Source organism: Rhinatrema bivittatum, chromosome 2 (assembly GCF_901001135.1).
Source record: "Rhinatrema bivittatum chromosome 2, aRhiBiv1.1, whole genome shotgun sequence".
In the NCBI taxonomy this organism is placed as follows: domain Eukaryota; kingdom Metazoa; phylum Chordata; class Amphibia; order Gymnophiona; family Rhinatrematidae; genus Rhinatrema; species Rhinatrema bivittatum.
In genome coordinates, this window is record NC_042616.1 from 666,386,977 (window position 1) to 666,409,646 (window position 22,670).

A 22,670-nucleotide genomic window follows, 5' to 3' on the forward strand; every position below is an offset into this window, starting at 1 on the left:
AGTATAGTGCACTGACTCATTTCTTGGAAAGAAAAATCTGTTTACCCCAGATCACAAACTAGGGCTTCGGATGCATAACAGATTTCATGCTGCTAACTATAGACTAGTGCACTGGGAGTTTTCCCAGCTTGGGTTAATGAGAGCAAGAGAGGGTACCTGGTCTGGAAGATATGAACAGCTTGGCCATAGGTGACCATCTAGTTCGCCTAATAGGACACGCCGGCCCTACAGCCCACAAGGGACTATGAATGCTGCATATGCAGTATTTCCAGCCAACCCAGGGTGTGGAAGACATGATCTGGTAGTTGTATCAGGGAGTTTCTGCATGCAGTCACAGCACTACCACTCAGCCACCAGCCCAGCCGGGAGGTCAGTTTTCAACATTAGAAAATTAATGGCAACTACAAATAAATGAGTTCTAACACAATAGTCATTTTGGATTCTGGAAAAGCCTTTTATATTTTGTTTTGGATTTAAGGTCCTTGAGAAAATTTGACTTTGTTAGAGCAGTACTGGAATATTAACATAGTAATTGATGGAAGATAAATACCAGTTGGCCCATAAAGCTGACCAGGATATTTTAGTCTAAGGATATATGAAAGCTGTAAGCCATAGAAGTTTGACTGTTTATAGGATATTGCTTCTTATCCAAGGCAGCTTTTGTTGTCTTCCCATCCTGAGTAGATGAGCATACTTCTCATACTTAATCTGACATCCAGACCTTCCCACATCCCATGTCTTATCATCGTTAGATAATAATCTAAACAACTACCAAATCTAATGAGGCTGATGCTGGCACATCCAGCTGCCTGTGTCCCCATGGCCTCTCTGGGCAGTATCCTGCCACTACTATCATGCTGGTATCAACCTAGTTGGTTTCTGGGAAGCTGTAGCCTGCTTGTAGCCTAGAGCATGACTAGCATGTACTTTTTTGGTCTATGACTTGTCTCTTATCGTCTTCTCTTACCTCTGCTCTCAAAGGAGTGAAGGATGGGGTAGTGGGGTACTGCAAACTCCTAACCTTGTCTTTTTCGTGTCCTCTCTATTTATTCTAAGCATGCTAGAATCTACTAAATCACTATATATGGATACATGAGTAACAATAGTTACTAAGGGGCCGATGCAATATGGTGCACTGAGCCGAGTGCACTCTTAACGAGCAGTTAGACGCAGGTAAAATAGGCGTTAATCAATCCCCTGATGCAATAAGGGGATTAGCGCCTATTTTACCCGCGACTAATGCGGAGTGAATGAGATAGCGCTCATCACATGCAAATGCATGTGAATGAGCCTATTACTCATTCATTCCTAATGCAAAAAGATAAATGTGCGTTAATAGCTGAGCACATTGAAAAGAAGTACAGAAAAGCAGAAAAAACTGTTTTTCTGTACTTTTTTAAAGTAAAAAAATAAAAAATAACTTGGAAGACCGCTGAGTTATGAAGTAGACCCTAGCGTCTCCTTCCTAGCGAAACCCCCTAATTTAAATATTGCATGGCACCCCCATTTGGGGCACCATGAGCGCGTTAAGAGAGTGGGCACTGATTGTTCAGCGTCCGCTTTCTACGCGCCTGTATTGCATCGGCCCCAAAACGCTTTAAATCAGAAAGGCTTGAGCTGCTTAGAGATACCAAAGATGACCTTGATCCCTGATCCTGTTTACACTAGCTCTTGATCCCCTGGTGACTAAGTTAAGACTGATGCCAATTTTTTAAATCCATCTAGATAACTACAACTTTAGCATAATTTGTAGCTGACATGCTTTTGTTTATAAATAACCCACAAAAAAGCAATATCAGAAAGGACAGACTTAATGACACCATTTGGTATGCTGTCTGAGATTAAAAATGAATTTTGATAAGTTAGAGCCACTTCCCATCAATAAGAGAGCAAGAAATAAAAATTCAATCAACACAAACTAGAAAAATTGCAAAATATGTATAATAGTGCATACAATATTAATCAGTAATTAAAATAAAAACAATAACTTGACACAACATTTTCTACCATATAAAGAATCCAAGCCATATCCTGTCATAACATATAAAATAGTTAACTCTAAAATCAAAGTCCTCAATGCTGAATAATAAAAAATAATTCAGAAGAAACATCACATAAGTAAAAAAAAACCTTATCAAAATCATTGCTCAGAATGTCTAAAAACTCAAACAAATTTAAGAAATCTGAGTTAATCAAAAAGTCTTAAGGCCCTTACAAAGTCTGATAATTCGCTTCAAATTAAGACTAATATTTCTACTTTAGATGAAGGAGTGGGTCATCAAGAGGGCAGTTTTCAAAAGATTTTACCAAGGTAGCTAAGAAGTTACACAGGTAAAATCTGGGGTTGAAAATGCCCCACCCTGTCTGTGGGTAAAAGTATCCACACTAAGGTCCATATTCAGCATTGTGTGGCTCGGCAAGTAAGTCAGATAAACTTAATCCAGTGAATGTATTCTATATTATTCAGCTGCTTAGCCGTGCTGCGGAATATATCCAGGTATTCTAAAGTTAGCCAGATAAGTTAAATGGCTAACTTTAGGACAGCTCTACAGGGTGACCCAAGTTAGCTAGATAAGTTATCTGGCTAATTCTGAATATCAGAAATAGCTGGATAACTTACCTGGCTAACTCAACTCCTTCCTGTTACACCTATTTCCCTCCCACCTCTTAGATGGATAAATACTAGGGATGTGAATCGTTTTTTGACAATTTAAAACAATCGTCAGATATATTTTAAATCGTCAAAAATCGTTAGAGTCGCGATACAATAGCAATTCCCCCGATTTATCGTCAAAAAATCGTAAATCGGGGGAGGGCGGGAAAACCGGCACACCAAAACAACCCTAAAACCCACCCCGACCCTTTAAAACAAATCCCCCACCCTTCCGAACCCCCCCAAAATGTTTTAAATTACCTGGGGTCCAGTGGGGGGGTCCCGGCGTGATCTCCCGCTCTCGGGCCACGGCTGCGTTATTAGAAATGACGCCGGTGGCCCTTTGCCCTTACCATATGACAGGGCAAAGGTAGCGCCGGCACCATTTTGGCTTCTGTCACCCGACGTCACGAGTGCAGGAGATCGCTCCCGGACCCCCGCTGGACCCCCAGGGACTTTTGGCCAGCTTGGGGGGGCCTCCTGACCCCCACAAGACTTGCCAAAAGTCCAGCGGGGGTCCGGGAGCGACCTCCTGCACTCGGGCCGTATTGCCAATATTCAAAATGGCGCCGGCGCTACTTTTGCCCTCACTATGTCATACGGGTCGTATGACATAGTGAGACATAGTGTGACATAGTGTGACATAGTATGACATAGTGAGACATAGTATGACATAGTGAGGGCAAAAGTAGCCCTCATTATACGGGTCGTATGACATAGTGAGGGCAAAAGTAGCCCTCACTATACGGGTCGTATGACATACGGGTCGTATGACATAGTGAGGGCAAAAGTAGCGCCGGCACCATTTTGAATATTGGCAATATGGCCCGAGTGCAGGAGGTTGTTCCTGGACCCCCGCTGGACTTTTGGCAAGTCTTGTGGGGGTCAGGAGGCCCCCCAAGCTGGCCAAAAGTCCCTGGGGGTCCAGCGGGGGTCCGGGAGCGATCTCCTGCACGCGTGACGTCGGGTGACAGGAACCAAAATGGTGCCGGCGCTACCTTTGCCCTGTCATATGGTAAGGGCAAAGGGCCACCGGCGCCATTTCTATTAACGCAGCCGTGGCCCGAGAGCGGGAGATCACGCCGGGACCCCCCCTCTGGACCCCAGGTAATTTAAAACATTTTGGGGGGGTTTGGGAGGGTGGGGGATTTGTTTTAAAGGGTCGGGGTGGGTTTTAGGGTTGTTTTGGTGTGCCGGTTTTCCCGCCGATTTACGATTTGACGATTTTTTAACAAAAAAACCCATTAAGATCAGATTTCCCTCCCCCCCTCTAGCCAAAGTTGATCGTTAAGATGATCGATCACATTATTCACATCCCTAATAAATACTTATTTGGCTAAGTGGCAGCCACTGACTGCAGCCAATGATACCAAAATCTGCAACAGGGTAGACAGCCAGGAGTTGCGGAAAACATGAGGAGGGATCTAGCGAAGCTCAAGGAATGGTCTAGAAACTGGTAGCTAAGATTTAATGCTAAAAAATGCAGAGTAACACATTTAGGTTGCAAAAACCCAAGGGAAAGATACAGTATTGGAAGTGAAATTCTTCTAAGCACAAAAGAGGATTGGGATCTGGGGTTGATTGAATCTGATGATCATTAGGTAGTCAAACAGGCAGATAAAGTGAGAAAAGATGCTTGGCTGCATAGGGATAGGAATAATCAGCAGAAAAAAGGAGGTGATATTGCCCCTATATATCCTGGTGAGACCTCATTTGGAATATTGTCTACATTTCTATAGATCGGACCTTTAAAAGGATATTATAAACCAGTTGGAGATGGTCCAGAGGGTGGAACTAAAATGATTAGCAATGTTTGTTCTAAAGCATACAGGGATAGACTTAAAGATCTAAACATGTATATCCTAGAGAAAAGGCAAGATGGAGATATGATAGAGACATTTAAATATCTCAAAGATTTCTATGCACAGAAGGCTAGCCTCTTTCAATAGAAAGGAGGCTCTAGATAAAGGAGTCATGAGATCAAAGTAAAAGGGGAGTAATCTTAGGAAATATTCCATTACAGCAGCCACTCAATGGATGTGTGGAGGCAAAAACGGTATCTGAATTAAAAAAAAATCATGGGATATACTCAGGAGTGATGGAAATTGTAAGGGCTAGATAAATTAGACAGATAGGCCATATGGTCTTTCTCTGCCATCATGTTTCTATGAATATTTAAAATGGGTCACTTAGCGAGATAAATTGGAAGTTATATACAGCTAAGTGGTGCTGAATATGAAGCTCACTGCATTTTTACCTGCACTGCAAAGGCAGGGTGAAGGGGTTGGTGGAAATGGCAAAGCATGGGAATTTCATTTTGAAAAGCAGATATGAAGTCCACAGGTACTAAAGTACCCATGACACTGGCTAGCCCTGCATTTTCAAAATTCTTTTGACAATGTTCTTGCAGGAGCATGGGATTTAAATGTCCCTCTCCCCCCCCCCCCCCCAGTGACTTACTACAGCAATACAGCAAGAGTGGCCAACTCCGGTCCTCGAGAGCCACAAACAAGCCAGATTTTCAGGATATCCACAATGAATATGCATGAGATAGATTTGCATACAATGGAGGCAGTGCCTGCAAATATACCACAATGCATATTCATTGTGGATATCCTAAAACCCTGGCCTATTTGTGGCTCTCCAGGATCGGAGTTGGCCACCCCTGTACTATAGTATTTGAGTGTAAGACAATTATGCTACATGTAAAAACCCACTGGTTCCTTACTAGGGAGCATGGGCCTCACAATAAGAACATATTGCAATTGTCAATAGTATGTAGGATGAGACCACTTTCTAGGTACCCCATATTTTGTTCTCTAATGGTGCAGTCCAGAATTTGTTAGGTACTAGCCAACAGAGAGAGTTCTAGGGTTTTGAAAGTAGAGAATTGAGAGGGGCACTCACAGACAGAAGTGCATTGCTATATGTATTGGGCAGGGGCTGAAGTGCTATAACCCATGAACCTGACAACCTCTGGTCCCATTGTTGGAAGAGAAGGAGCAGAGAAATAGGTTGAGACTTCCAGTTCCTTATTTTCCTATCTTTGGGTAATTTTGGCTGCTGGTGTGTATTTGACTAACAAAATGCAGGCTAAAATAGAGTTCAGCTGCTTAAAATATGATGCTGTGAACCAGCTCAATGGTTCGATTGCAGCTCTGTGTACCACGATGCAGGAGATCCAGATGCAAATGTCCTGCCTCCTGGGGCCCCCTGGCGCTCAGGGATGTTGCACAGTTGGTATGTTTAGGCCCTGCAAGTGAGGGATGGTGACTGAAGCTAATGAGGTGACCCCTGTTGTTGGAACAAGGGCATTGAGGGAGTTAGTCTCCGAGAACATATCCCTTCAAACCCTCCATCAGTCTAAGAAAAGAATAGAAGCTTGTGCCTGCTATTTGGGAACATGATTATAAAACAAGGGAGAAAAATGTGGAATTAAAAAAAAAAACAAAAAACTTTTGATGCCGATTGTATAGCATTACTAATTCACAGTACACTGCATGTTCTTTTGTTGAAAAGTCGCCAAAACAAAAGAAAAACATGTTTCTACAAAATCTAATGTGGACCAGATGGAGACATCTCTTTATTTACAAAGTTTTCATGTAGGGATTAGTGAACTGCTTTCTCATTGGCCATCCAAGAACGATGGCTAGAAATGTAGACTAGTACTATGCAGAGAAACCTGGCAGTATTTTCCAGTCTCTGTTTTCCTTTAATTAGTGCTGTGCATCTGTGACTGCAACATTTACCACAGCTAAAACGTTTCAGCTGTGTTGAACAGCCGTTTGACACCATAGGAACTACTGAAGACCTTATCTACTGATCTGGTTTATAAAAAACCCATCACACTTTAAGAAAGCATCAGAAAAAATAAACATTGGAAAGGGAAGTTGTGCTCACAAATATATATTTGTAGCTATAAAACTCTCTTAAGTTTTAACCAGCAATTACATTTGGTAGAAGGATAAACTCCTACATGCCATATTCATTTGTTTTTTGAGTGTTAACATGAATGCTTTGTACAGTATCTGTAGTCAATACATTTCAATGATGCAATAAAAGATATGTATAAAGGGCTGACTAGGCCCTCCCACAGAATGCACAGAGGGACATTCCAGCAATGGGAAACTCAAGGGGTCTCAGTGGCTAATCTGAATGATAACAAGGATCCATTCTGCAAAGGGTGGGTCAGTTCTGGAGTCTCCATAGGTGACTTAGCGAATCACAGGGGAGAGTGGTGGTTGGAGCTGGAAGAAACGTCTTCCAGGGAGCAAGAGAGGGGCAGCCAAGGGATTGTGCTTCTCCAGACTCCTGAGAAGGGACAGGATTGCTTTCCACTTTTTCCCATCTGAAGGTTGGAGTGTTTTTTCTAGGAGAGAGCCATCTGCATCTAGGCTCAGAAGGGTTTCCAGTCCCCAGGTAGAAAGGCTTGCTGAAAGGGATTATGTAAGTTATCTAAAAGACTGGGGTTTTCAACCAACCAGGGTGCAATCATTCTTTGAGTGGAAAAAGAGGATGTTCCTGATTCCAGGGGGTTCAAAGAGAGAAGATACTTTTAGGGGAAACTAGGTGAGGTCCCCTGAGTGCTGCCCAATTATTCAAGCAGTTTTAGAAGTTTGTTTCATTTCTGGGACTATGTACCTACATCATTTTTTTGTTTCTGCTAGGTTTCTGTGTATTGTGATTTATTTATTTATTTATTTACAAACTTTTGATATTCCACTTTTTCCCAAGGTTGGTCTCAAGGCAGATTGCAATATATGTATATGAACAGAGGCATCAGAACAGCTTACAGCTGAATCAGAATATGCTGTTAGTGTAGCACTGGGATCAAGGAAACCCATTTGTGAAGAGTTTCAAGACCCAGTTGTGATACTCTTGTGAATAAACACACTTCCTTATCAGGAGTTCAGGAAATTGGACCGAAGATGTGGATCTTAGGGGAAGGCCTGGCTGAGAAACCATGGTTGTTTTGCTGGACTGAATTATATATATATATATATATATATATATATATAATCTTCAGTAAAATTTATTTTTCTTTGGAACACAACACTGGAGTATGGACTGTTTCTTTTAATTATTTGACTGAGATTCCCTTGGGTCTTACAAATCAGCCTGTCCCCCATAGGTGGCTCTCAGTGAAGGAGTACTCTGCAGTCTCTGAAGTGTGGCCCCTGTGAAGGGGGTCACAACAACTTATTAAAAATAATCAATGCTTCTTATAGATAGTATATGGAACAACATTCAATACTCTGCAACATACAAAATCATCTGGATGTTCTATGGGTAAACAATGTACAGTTATGAATAATCAGTAACAATATGCAGTTATTCTTTGTCACAAAACATTAAGCATAAGTTCCAATATTAACATGGAATTGAATGGATCTACCCTAAGATTTCTTCTGTGGGCATTCACACAATTATTTGCCTTGACCTTAATTTGTTCTGGGCTCCATTCACCCAAAACATCTTTGGCCTCTGGAGGAGGAGTATCAGATAAATGAAATACAGAACAGCAACTATAAAAGCTGATATTAAGGCGATGGTTGGCATATTTTGTATGTGCTGAGGACAGTTGAGAGAAGGGTTGAGAGGACAGGTAAAACGTTTGGGGGTTGGCATTGTTTTACATAAGGAATGTAGAGGTCCACATTCAAAAGCCATTTAGACAGATAACATAATATTTATCCATCTAAATGGCTTACTCGTCTAAATTCAGCCTTTATGAAGCTATATACTAGCTGGCTAATAAGTTAGGTGTGGGTCCAGGGGTGAAACTGGGAGGAGTTGAGTTAGCCAGCTAATTCCAATATCCAGAGTTAGCCAGATGACATAGCCGGCTAAGTCTGGTCGAGTCAAAGAGCTGTCCTAAAGTTTCTTATATCTCTGCTTCTACTGTCTTGCCTTTCTTTCTGTAAATATGTGCTGTAACTAACAAGTGCCTACAATAGAGCATGCACTAATTATTCTAAGATAACATTCCACATTCCCTTGTTCTGTCTGGGGAAGAGAAGGGGCCTTGAAGCTGGAACTAGAAATTCAGGGATTACTCTTTACAAGTGAAAAGGAGACCAAATCCTTATGGATAGTACTCTGAGAGAAGTGTGAAGTGAATACTGCATGTAATGTTGTGTACTTTCTATTATGTACTTTTAGGAGAAAATAGTATTAATGCTTGCCCTTTCCGTTAGCTCATTTTACATACCCATCTACTGGCTTAGAAGAGCATTACAATAGTGCTCATTGGTCTACCAGAATTTTTATTGAATGCTCATCTAAACTCCTGAAAACCAACTTTCATTGTGTGAACCACACAGCAAACGGTTACAGACTCCTATCAAAGTATCCTCTGCATAAGACCCTGTATTTTCTTGACTTTAACACACGTGACATCTCCCCAGCTCTTTATATACTATTATTATTTCAATATAAGTACAAAAGTGAGTTTTCTTTGAAGAATAAATGAAATATTTCTCTTTTTTTTTGATCAATTATTCTCTTTTTACCATGGATTCCTATGGACTGCGCAAATTTTTCTTTTGTTTTTAGCATATTTCAGTGAAGCAGTATAGAGATTGAAATGTGGGCAGTCAATTTTAGGTTCTTTCCCTTTGTTTGAGCCATCCTTACTAGGGATGTGAATCGGATGCCCGATCGTTCCCGCTTTCGGGTTCATCTGGACGTGGGAAAATCTCATTTTTCCGCGGATCCCCCTTTTTTTTTTAGTGAAAAATCGTTTTTCGGGTTAGCGCGCGCTAACAAAAATAGCAAAGAGTAACAAAAAGTAACAAAAATAAACGTTTTTTTTGTTAGCGCGCGCTAACCTGAGTTAGCGCGTGCTAACCGAAAAAACGATTTTTACGAAAATTCAGGTGGGCGGGCGGGAAATTGATAGTTTCTTTTTTTACCCAATATATTAACGAATTTAGAAATATCATACGATATTTCAATTCGTTAGAAAAATGATTAACATACCTAATCCTTACAGTGGAAGCTTGCGCAATGTGTTATTTCTACGCAGATGTTGGAGACATAGGAAGAGTACAGGCTGAGAAAGGGAAAATGAGGGTCATGCATATTTTAATGAAACTGATAAAGCATTTTGCTATTTAGAGTGAGGATAACCTAGAAAACAGGATAAAAGGTATTTATTTGGTTTTCTGAGACAAAAAAAATAACCCTGTAATCCAAGATTTGAATATTTTTATTTACTGAAATCAACAAATATCAATCTGTTGGAAATGCTAAGTCTCAATTTTGGATGAATTGAGCCCTCTGTGACCTTCAGCAAATTAGCTAACCTCTCTATGGATAATCTATTTCTATTATCATTAATTTTTCCCAAGAAGGAAAGCTTCCGTAGCCTAACATTTCCACAAGTCTACTTGAATAACATGAAATATAAAGTCCTAGCCATGAGCTGAGGATAGACCCTTCTTGGTCTTTTAGCAGAAACTGAGAATCTATACAATGTAGGGGATTAAAACCTTGCTACCTGATCTCATTAGGGGCATGAAACCATTTGGACTCTGGCCAAGCCAGGAGAGCTAAACATCTCATTAAAAACCCAAACCATTAAGTGGCTACTTCAACTTATCTTGCTTGTAAAGCATCTTGAAATATAATCTCTATGACTAAAGCAACATGAAACCACATTTTTTTCCATAGTAGAACTGTGTACAATTCTAGCATATCCATGTAAAACTAAAATTGCATAGTTGCAAGGTAAAGCTGACATAAAATATACTTAGAAAGCATTCTCTGAAAAACAAAACATAATACAATTGACATTCAAAATTTCAAAGATATAAAACTTCTATTAATCTTAATTTATGTACCACAAAAAGCTAAACTCCATGTGCATCTGAGGAGCAGCTTTCAAGTAAGAAAAATATTCACCAGGGGCTGAGAAAATCTGAGCCATTACCTGCAGAAGGCTCTGTAACTGCTTGACTTGTGATGCCAGATGGTGGTTCTTGGAGCTGGTATGTTGCAGTTGTAGAAGGCGTTGTTGGGCTGGTGTTACTACTTGTCATGTAGTGTGAGGGATATGGTGAGCTATTATAATACTGTGCATATTGACCCTGGGCAAAGTTGGGATATGATGGATAGTCCTACCACACAAAAAGCAACAAAAAGAAAATGTTTCTGTCAAATATGTTGCTGCCTTACATTATACTGTTCCCAAGTTATAAGTGCAAACACATGTATTCAATTCAACTTCTCTACTAGACTTTGCACAGTTCTGCAGACAGAAAGCATTAACAGATTTATTTATACATGTGAAATTGGATTGAAAGCGCTACAAATGTTTTGTTTCTCCTATCAATTGGCTCAGCAGTGGATATACGTAGCTATGCAAAAATATTTGCGAATTTGAAAAACTCGGTATATTTTCATTCAAAATAAACACGGTGACATGCCACCCCCTCCCCTGCTCCCACATAAACATGAATCGGTAATAGGAAGTGACACTCCACTTATACATGGTTTACTGAGAGGGATAAAGAAACTGAACAATTTCAGTGCTCTTTTAATAAATTTACCTGCTGGGAGCTATTGAATCCAGTAGAATTTGTGAATGAATTACTCCCTGTATATATTCCTGATGCTGTCGTAAAGGTACTCCCTGAAATGAAATAAATACTCAGAATTACAAACAAACATTATTGGCATTTCTTTTCATAATTACAGAAATGATACTTATGGAAAGAACTGTCAGAGTGGCCACCAAAAGTTTTTATTGGTTAAAATTCTTTGCAAAAACTGGATACCACAGCAACGACTCAACAAAAACACATTTCATTTGGATTTGACAAGTTTAAACTCTGGGGAAGGCCCCCACCACACACAGACAGACCTTCATTTGTGCAAAGCAGTAAGAGAGAAAGCTATTTTTACCAGTCTTAATTTCATTTTAGCTGATCCAGAATTTAATATATATTAATAAAAATGCAGAAAGTCAACAAATATGATATTCATTTTATCAGTAATGAATCTCAACCCCCAAAAATACAAAACATAGAAATATGTTTCTGTGATTCTATGTTAAATGTGTCACTATCAAAAGCAGGCAGCAGAGAAAATGAGCTGAAGTCCTAAATTCATTGAGTAGAAAAGGAAGACTGGAGGGCTCAAGGGAACAGAGCCGAGGTTACAGAACCTTTCACCTCCAGGTCACAGGTTCAACTGTTGCTCAGGCTGGTAGTGATGGAGTCAATTCACCCATTTAGGGATCAGAAAAGCAGCAGAGGCACATACAGTAGCTATTCAGGAGGGTTTGAGGAATATCTTATATATAGTCGTGACTTGAAAAAGAGGATCCTCAGAAGCCTAAATAGAGGCAAACTGACTAATAATGAATAATATATGGAGGGCAATTTTCAAAAGCCATTTACCCACCACAAGCCAGCAAAGTGAGTTCGGAAAGGTTACTGCATATCACTGTGTGCCCCAGCCACAACTACTAGTCTCCTCCCTTCCACAGCATCCTCTCCAACCACACCATGGAGGCGCAGCAGTCTCAGAGAGTTCATACACTAAAGGTGGAAATGCTGAAGAAGGGCATCTGTTCTTAGAATGCTTTCCTTTCAATGCCTTCTGTGAAGGACTTATGGATCAACTGCTACAGCTGTGACTCTGCTGCAACACCTGTCTTGCAGACTGCTTGTACCACCTGAATCATGCAAAATTTCAGCACATTCATGGCGATTGAAAGCATATACCTATCATTTGTAATGATATCCTGTTTAATTTTGTTTTCAAAACAAAATGAAAGACAACCAAAATTTTGTTCATTTTTCATTCTGAAGCAACTGCTGCCACCTTTAAGTGTACCTGGTCTGGGTCTCTCCGCTCACCTGCCAAACTCAGAAAAATAATAGACCCCACTCTATCCTTCCACCAACCCTCCAACTGCGTCTTACCCTATCGACAGGTCTTCCAGGGTAGAAGCAAATCCCAATCACTCCTGACCCACATCTCTGGGTTTTCAAAATGGCCACCGGTCAATCTGGGAATCTACTGGTTAAACCCAGAATCTACCATATGACATAATGACACCAGTCTTGGGTTGACCTTTGGCCATTTTGAAAACCTGTAGCAGTGAGTCAAGAGCGACTGTGAATGACTTCACTACTTCTTGAAGACCCACTGATGAGAAGGGGTGGAGAGTTGGTGGAAGGATGAAGGGGTCCTGTGGCCGAAGGGGGCCTTTCATTTTTGTGGGATTGGTGGGTGGGAGGAGGGGGACACTTTCTGTTTCAGCTTTCTTTTTTTCAGTTTTGTTTATTTCATAAACAAATGAAACAAAAAAAAAAGAAAAATGAAACAAACAAAATGAAAAATGTTCCAGCATATTTGTAGGATGGACCTTTATTTGCATTAATTATGACGCTGTGCATTCAATGTTTGAAAAACTGTTGTCATTGACGAACAGTTGGTTTGAAAATACATTTTCTTGTCTAAGTAAATGTGGAATATTTGGAAAGTACTCAAGACTATGTTGTTATCTCTACTATCTCTCTTTCACTTTTCCCTCTCCTCCATTGCATATCTCTCAGAGCATCTCCTGCTCTTACAGTTCCATCTCCTCCATCTGTACTCTCTAATGCATCTGCTTAGCCGAACCCTTGAAAAAGCATGTGAATTAAATAAAAATTAATACCTGCTCTGAAGTGTTACATTTTAAGCTTCAGCAAGTATAAGTTAAACAGCAGGAACATGCTTTCGTTTTCCCTAAATGGGAAAAATGTGATGAATGAGTCCTTTTTCAATTTGGTTCATTGCAACCAAATCAAATATTCAACTCATTTGAATATATCCAAATTTTCCCCCTTATTTTCATTTTCAGATTATGCTGCCACTTTAAAAACTTTGGGCCAGACATCTCCCCATATCCCTCCAAGCAATAGCTCGCCAGAAGCCACAATCACGAGTGGCACCACCATCCATTTACCCATAGTGAAAATCAATACCAAAACACCCTCTCCTCTCATTCCCAAGAAGTACCACATAAAAGGATCCAAATCCAAGCTGGGAAGTCATACGCTTTCGTCATCCTGCCTAAGCATCCAGCAATGCTCTGACAGCAACACGGTTAGCATACACTGTCAATACTGCTGTAAAAGCAGCATTATACACAGAGAGGGCTGTAAGCCTTTGTCCTCCCGGCATCAGGCATTGTATGACAGTAATGCTGATAGCTTACACCAACAGCACTGCTATCAGTGCATTGCTGGAATCTCAGCTGATAGGACAAAGCTAGATGGGACTTCCTGGGCGCGGAAGAATATGAATCAGGAGGATGTTTGCCTGGCCCATCATTTTTAAAGGGGCAGGGTGCAAGGGGGGATGCTGGGATGTTGGAGGCTCTCTCCAGCATAACAATTTTAAATTATGAGTGCAAATAGTGTGTGCTATTTCCACAATAGTGCACACTATTTACTGAAAATGAAAAGAATAAATGAAACAAAAACACCTCTCAAATGAAATGAACCATGACAAAAATCTCCATAGAAACAAACCAAACCAAGTTGAAATATTGTTGCTTGTGCACCCCTACTAAATAGCAGATGGAAAACCTAGCTTACTAATTACACACATCTACTAAAGCCAAATTTGTAAATGACAGTCCTTCTCTTACATGAGGAATAGAGGCAAAGCCTAGTGCTTACTCAACAGGTGGGGAGACAAGGTTCAAATCCTACTGATGCTCTTGTGCCTAAATTTATTATATAAAATAATCAATGTGGCTTTATAGAAATGCTCCATTCAGTGAAAAATCAAAGGTTACTAACTACATGATGAATTATAGGGACCATAAAACACATGCAATAAAGTTTAGAGTGCACATTAAGGTCCTCTTATACATGCTAAAATAGCAAGCTAGGTAGGAGGCCTTACCAGACATACAAAAGTGCCTTAGTATGAGCACACAAGATTTGCATATCCACATATGCAAATGAAAGCTCGTCATATACCAAAGAGGGTTTAGCTTGTGGCTTGGTAATTAACATGGTATGTTCACCCTCCACAGTATATACTGAATGCTCACTAAACTGAGCACTATTTAAGACCCACCTTGGACTGGTGTTCTCTTACTAATGTGAACCTATTACTTATTGAGGGAAGCTAAATATGCTAAACTGATCCTGTTCTCCCGAGGACTCAGCTAACTAGAAATAGAGGGCCTGAAAAACAAAGGTGATGGACAAGAGATGACACTGTCTACCTGTATCTATAGGCACTTTGGCTTGAATATATTTGACTATACTTCTCTTTGCCAACACAAAACACAGCTAACATTTTTTCACAAATTCTTACACACATCTACATAATCATACCACCAATAGGTTTTCTCAAACAAGGTACTGGCATCATTGTAGAATCACTGCCATCCTTGATTTGGTTGACTGGTCAATGACCACTGCCGGCATGTAAATATCTGTCCAACAACAGCCTTTATGGTGGTGGCACAGTCTCACCCATTGACTAGTCACAAAAGCAGGGGTCTTCCATCCAGATGTCCATGCATGCACATAAAAGAATATTATATGTAAATGAAGGGTTACCAAGCTCAAACTAAATGCTTACTCTCCATGCTATTGATCGAGAGTTCACTAACTGGATGCTGTTTGATATCAGCTAGGACATGGTGCTAATTTACTAATGTGAGCATGTTACTTGGCAAGAACAAGTTAAATAGTGTGATCATGCTAAACTAAGAATGCTCTTGTAAGGAATTAGTCAACTGGGAACAGAGGCCCTGAAAAATGAAGGCTATGTTTAGGAGGTGACACTGTAGAACTGTACCCATAGGCCATACATTTTACCATACTTCTCTTTGCCAAAACAAAACACAGCTAACACACACTTTTTGCACAAATTCTTACACTCATACTCATATTCATACAAAAAATAGGTCTTGTCAAAGCATAGACATATCACAGAGACCCTTGAAGCATTGTTCCAAACCTCACAAGGCACAGATATTTCAATCTGGTGTGGAAAAAACAGGCTGGCCACTGAACACTGCAACATGCAAAAACTTTATCCTGAAGAGTAGTGTTTGGGGATGAACCAGTTAGTGGCATACCTAAAGTATTTGGCACCCATGGTGGAATCGACCTTTGGCACCCTTCCCCATATATAATTTTAAAACTTCCTAAACATCAATGAAATATTTCAAAACAGTAAACATATCAAATAACACCCAATAATTTAAGCAAATAAGAATTTTAAAAATATCCCACTCTCTATATCCGTCATCCTAACATTGTCGTAGACTGGGGACATGTATGCACACACACATACAATATGCTCCCTCTCTCTCACACACACACACATACATGCTTGGTGAGAGACAGAGGGAGTGTGTGTATGTGTGAGAAAGAGAGACAGAAGAAACGTGTATGTGTGTGAAAAAAACACACACACACTTCCTCTGTGTCTCTCTCACAACACAGACATGCTTCCTCTATCTCTCTTTCACACACTAACACACCCACCCATACACACACACACATGCAGACAAAAACTTAACTGGATACCACAACAAGTCATGTCCTGTACAGTGCAATAATGGAAAAGCAGAACATAGCTATTCCTCAAAACAATACAATCAAGAAATATAAATCAATCAGAATAGTAAAACCATATTAAAATATATACATATCAAAACAGCTGATGAATAGAATTACCAAACACTAATAAAATATTTCAAAATAACAGACACATCACATCTAATAATTAAAACTAACATGGATAAAAAACAAACAATCTCTTGCTCACCATACCTGTGAATTTTAGATTTCTAGTCATCCTAAGATTCCCTGGATTGGAGGAGAGTGCATAATCTTTAACCCCTCTCACACACATATATACAGGCACACATGCACAGGCACTTTCTTATACATGCACAGGCAATCTCTCACAGATGCCCACGCAGGCACAGGCACACTCTGACACAGAAACTCACACAGGCACTCACAGACACCCACACACAGACACCTTCTCATACACTCACATACACACCCTGACATATACACAGGCACCATCTCATAAACACTCACACACACACTCCCTCTCAAACACTCTCACACACACACCCTCTCATATACACACACCCTCTCATATACACACACCCTGTCATACACTCTCACACACACACACCCTCTCATACACTCTCACACACACACACCCTCTCATACACTCCCACACTCACACCCTGTCATACATAGGCACTCGCTCTCACAGGGCCAATCTCTCACTCTCTCACACACATTTTGGACCTCTTCTTCGGTGGCTGGCTGCAGAGCAGGGCGTCTTCTTCTGCCGCCAGCCCCAGGTAAAGGCCAGTAGCATTGCAGGGCCTCTTCATTTGCCGCCAGCCCCAGGTAAAGGCCAATAGCATTGCAGGGCCTCTTCATTTGCCGCAGACTTTCACTTTTGCTGGTGGGGAGAAGGAACCTCGCCAGCACTTTTCTTCTCCGCTCCATCGCAGGACCTTCATATATGCTGGTGATAATGGCATCCCTCCCTGTTATCACCTGGGACAGATCGCCCCCTTGCCCCCCCCCCCCTTAGTATGCCACTGGAACCGGTCCTACCCTTTGGTGAGTCACAAAAGTAGGGTTCGCCCATGCAAGGGGATCCGCCAAGGGCAGGTGACCTGCCAGGTCCCCCCTAGTTCTTCCCCAACTACCTTCTCTAGTGTAAAAAAGAAAGTCTTCACGGGATGCTAGCAAGACAGGGGAGAAAGAGTAGGGAGAGAGAAAATGATGGCAGGAAGTGGCAGAAGAGAAACACTTGAGCACTTCCAAAGAAAATGCAGAAGAAAACAGTGCATTCCTTTTTCAGCCTACTGGTCTTGTTTTAACCAATGTGAACTTTTGTTACAAGTGGAAAGTTTTATAAATAATAGGTTAATTTTTACCTAAAATTTTACTTATTTATTTATTTATTTTAAGTTTTTCTATACCGGCATTCACAATAGATATCGCATCATGTCGGTTTACAATTAACAAGTGGATAGGTAACAAAAAAGGTAAAAACTGATATTTATCTTATTAATAATAATAATAATAATGATAATCGTAGTAATAATAATAAAACATTAAACAAGAGAAGGCTAAGGTATGCAGTTACAATAAAACAAGGGAGTAATACAACTTGGAGCAATCAGGTTAGGAAGTAATGAAAATATTTATTCACCAGCAGAAAAAAATGCTGACCAATTTTTAAAAAATGTTAATGCTTGCAATAAATTAGCAACTCTTGTAATTCTGAACCTCCCTCCTTTATTCTTCCACCCAACAGTTCCCGCATCAGTCATCTCTATGACAGCGTGTCAGGAAGGAAGTCGGTGAAAGCAGGATGACCTCTAGTCTGATGACTGTGCTTCCTCTGTCCCTGAAATTTGGCCTTAGTGTATACTGTACATACACAATCACATAAAATACAACCCAAGTCTTCTAGTACATTCCTAGGCTCCAGTACTTTCTTCCCGCTTCGGACTAAAGACAGCCAGAGCAGGAAGTCTGGAAGTAGCAGGGAGGTGACAGCAATCAATGGAAGCAGAAGACTGTAACCCCTTTCCTTCCTTCTCCTCTCCCATGGAGTTCCCTAAAGTGTGTGGGCAGAGGAGGCCATGAGGACACAGCTCGGCTCTCAGCAGGAAATAGCATCTCTCGCGTTGCCACTGCTCCCCTCAGCTTAGCTTCAGTTTGCTAGTGCTCCTGCCAGAGTGCCATCATCTGCCCAGGCTCAGTTCTGCCCCCTTACTCTCTGTGAAGGGGAAACAGGGAAAGCTTTTGGTAGCCATTGCTTCCCTTCCTGCTTTGAAGAAAAGTGAGGGGAACACATTTAATTAAATTCAAGGTGGCTATGCTTATTCATAACTTATTGAGTAGCAATTCATCTCCCTGGAGTAGCGCTGTTTTGCAGATTTATAATCCAGCACATACACTAAGATCTGCTCATCACAGTCTATTGGAAGTGCCTTCCCCACATCTGCTTATCTTGCTGAAACATGGGATCTCTATTTTATGTTGCGGGACCTCTGTTTTTTTTTTTAGAATATCCTACCTGTACAGCTGTGCACTTTGACCTGTATGCAGTCTTTTAAAAAGTAATTGAAAGCAGTCTTATTTAAAAAGGCTTTCAAATAAGGCAATTAAGAGGTTGAGTTGTGTATTCTGGATCTGTTCATAAACAATTAAATGTAGTTGAGGTTGTTTTCTATGTGCTGTGACTTCTATGTTTTACAGTGAAAATGTTGGAATTATGCTAAGGAAAGTTAGAACTGTTTTGATGATGTCCAGTTGTTGGCATCAAACATTTTGGTTGTGTTAATCTATCATCTGGATGCTGGTGTTGTCTTTTAGCCTGTTGGAAGTATTTTTGTTTGTCTTTCACTTCAGCGCTGTGAGGCGCCTAATTTAATGCTTGCTGTGTTGTACTCTGCCTTCAACTATGGATTAGAGTAAGATATAAATCTTTAAAATATAAACAACATAAGGCCATGGGGATCAAGAGCGAACACAATCAAAATTCTTACAATTCAGTTTGCCCACACTGCTCATGGCCCTCGGCAGTTTACGAAAGGGTAAGAGACAAGGAAAAACAGGACTGGATGGTAGCAAGAGAAAGAGAGGCAGAGAGAGAACTGAAGGGGTAAAAACAGAAGAGGCAATAGGGGTTGAAACAGAGGAAGAAGGAAGCAGAGGATCAAGGTGGGAGTTAGAAAGGTGAGCGGTAAAAGATCAGAGAGATGACGAGGAAGCAGAGATGTGAAGATGTGATAAATGGAAGAGGAGAGCAATGATGAGATAAGTGATATGAAGGGGAGTAACATTAGATGAACGGGGAGGAAAAGATAGAAAAAGGAGAAGAATCTAAAGGAAAAATAGAATGGAAAGCAAAATGAAAACATGAGGTGAAGACACAATCAAAGCCAAGGAGAAAGAGCAAAATAAACATAGAAAACAATACCCCAAAAGATAAAAAAATATTATTTCCGCCCACTCCCCCACAGCTAATTCATGCAAATCTCAGGGGTGGCTAGAATTTAAAAGTATGCCACTCTGCTCTCTCCCTGAAATCCACAATCCAGTTCAGTTCTATAAATCTGCTACATTCTCACATGGCTTGCAATTTCTAATATATTTTCTTAATCGTCTTGGGACAGTTTCCTGTTTTTAAAAGTCATGAATCTACTGATTGCCTACCACTGACCAGGTGAAGGTTAAGGCAAGACAGAAATCCAGAAGCAAATTTACTGTTAAATTCCAGTGCCCAGTTCATCAAGGTGTTTTCCACATAGATACAGAATATAAGAATTTGTGAATCAGGTCCCTAGGGTCCTATATGGGTAACTAACATTGGTTTAATACAGTCAAACTTAAGTCTACAATGTACTAGATTTGTTTTATTTGTAACTTTAATTATTTTGTAGCTTTTTATTATACAAAAAGTCACAAGAAATGCTTCGGTAACATAGTACAATATTAATTGATGATAACTTTAGTGCTACTCCTTAGGGATGTACAGCCAACATTTTTTTCATTTGGTTTCTTTTTCATTTTGAGGAGGGGGAGTTGTATTTTGTGTTTCATTTTAATGTTTATTTTGGATAAGTTCATTTGCCAAACCAAAAGAAACATAAAAAATATGCAAAACAAAAAATAAATCAAAATGGGCATTTCCAGGCCTCCACCACTGCTTCTTGGGGTCTTCCTGGACCGACCCGGAGGACTGAGCCAAAGATTCTGGCAGGGAAGGAGTAAGTGGGCTCACTTGTGCCCCCTTTTTGTGCCTGGATCCCCACATTAGGGATGAGGGTTAAGAAGATCCCCTGGTAGATGTGGGGATAAGGATGGTTGGAGGGGTTCAGGGAAGCCCTGGCTGGGCTCCACTCAGCACAGCTAGGAAGGCCTGAGCTCAGGTTGATTTTTTTTGTGGGGAGTGGGATTGCAGGGGCCCAGGCCTGCTTACTCTCATGATAATAACATTCCAAAAGTCACAAAAATCCTGAGGAAAATGTATCTTAATATGTGCGCCAAATGGATACTATCGGTTCTTTGTGGTTTCTTGGATAATGATGTAAGGAACCTTTGGTTTCCTTACCAAAGAAATGTGCTAACTTGCTGGAGAAGTTCAGAGAGATTTAGTAAACAGTGGGTTGGATTTTGCTCCCCCATGTGGGAGATTGAGATGGTATAGTCTTAGCCTTTTTGACCACTTGGCACCATCTTAGGATGTGGGATTTTTAGTTGGATTTCCTGAAGACAGGATACTGTCTACCTTCTGTTTGTAACTAATTAAAGAAGAGAGTTAGTAGGTTTTGCCAGACTCATTTATTTGCATCTATGTTTACTCTTTTGGTATAATTTTTGAGATTTTCCCTGTGAGAGCCTTGGTACCCATTCACAGAGGATTGGGTGCAAGGTTAGATCAAGAGGTAGAGAAGGCTCTGGCAGTGTTCTATTATGCCTCCAGGGGATAAACCTGTCAGAGACCCAATACAGAGGAGTTTCAACCTTGAGTTGTTTTTTCCCTTCAGTAACTATCTTCTCATTTTTGAGGCAAGGGAGTTTTTTCCACCATTCCTTTGCCTTGTTTGTTTTTCCCTATTTTTGGAGTAAAAAATATATTGCTTTCTCCACCTGGAACTGAGTGCCTTTGATATCAGGGAATCAGCTTCAATGTACTAGGAGAAGTGGAGTCTTTCACCTAGGAAGCACCTGAGGAGTAGAGATTCCATCAGAGGAGGGTGTCCACTGGTACTGTCATAAGGAAACCGAGATAAGTGAGAAAACTTCAGGAAAGGTACAAGAATTGGGACTTACCTTCTGATAAATAATTGCACTTTATTCTAACCATTCTACAGTGGGAAGAAGATGAGTGAGAACTTTGGGAGTTGGAAGGAGGATTAAGCATTTTTTAATCTAAGTAATTGGAAAGAGCAGGATATTGATTATTAAAGAATTGGCTTCCATTAAATTTAAAGATTTTGCTAGAAGAGTGAGGTCACTCATTTATTACTCTTTCTCTGCCTCATTATTTACTGACTTTATAATCTAAGTGCTGTAAAGAATCCTCAGTCATTTGATCAACTATCAGCAAAGAATTTGAAAAACCACATCTCTTCTCAATGTGATTGTTTGCTACTGCATGCTGTGGAGATTATCAGTGCTGTTTACAATCACTAATGATGGGCTGTAAATTTTGGCATTGCAAAAGGGCCTTGAAGCTATGCTTCCCCCTAGAGGGAACTCTGAGCCTCAGACGTGAAAAGCTATCCATGGTGAACTGGTTACAAATAGGGTCCAACTCTCTATTGTTACAGTCCCGGGCTGTGCCCTGGGACCTCCACTCACCTCCCGGCTTGGGCCGGATGCGGGAGTCCCTCTACTTCGGCCTCAAAGGCCTGAAACGCGGCCTACCACGGTGCTCTCCCTGTGAGGGAGACGCCACCAATGATCCGTGGCTGGCCCCGCCCCCTAGGCAAGCAAACGCGCCGGGGCTTCAGTCTTAAAGGGGCCAGCGCGGGAAACTCAGGGACAGCCTCCCACTGGTGTCAGACACTGCCTGGTTATTTAAATCCGGCAGTCACTGACATGCTTCGCCTTGCAATGAGGTTCACTCAGTCCCCTGAGTTGCTAGTTGCTGCATTGGATCTTGGATCGTTTCTCCTACTTCTGGCTTCTGACCCAGCTTCGTCCATGGACTTCGTCTTCGCTCCTGCTCCTGGTTTTGGTTTGGACTTCTGACTTCTTGCTTCTGACCTGGCTCCGTCCACGACTCTGTTTCCAGCCTCCGCCCCTGGCTTTGACTTCAGACCTCTGACTTCTGGCTTCTGACCCTGCTTCATTCCTTGACTCCGACTTCTGTTCCCTTTGCCTCTTCAGGTATCTGGTTCTTGCTGGCCCAGGGGATTCTCCTAAGTCCCAGTGGCTCGGGCTCTCATGGGCTCCTCCCGGGGGAGCCATGGGCTTCTGAGGGTGAAGAC

General features: G+C 41.0%; 1 protein-coding gene across 8 annotated transcripts in view; it reads right to left on the minus strand.

Annotated features, from left to right (window-relative positions):
- EYA1 (EYA transcriptional coactivator and phosphatase 1) overlaps positions 1–22,670 on the minus strand; it is a 312,611-nt gene that overhangs the window by 189,801 nt on the left and 100,140 nt on the right. For all 8 annotated transcript variants that reach the window (XM_029591454.1, XM_029591459.1, XM_029591455.1 and 5 more), the window contains 2 exons: positions 11,206–11,288; positions 10,587–10,773 (listed from right to left, as the gene is read on the minus strand). In XM_029591454.1, coding sequence (XP_029447314.1) covers positions 10,587–10,773; positions 11,206–11,288 — 270 coding nt within the window. The remainder of the gene's footprint in view (positions 1–10,586; positions 10,774–11,205; positions 11,289–22,670) is intronic.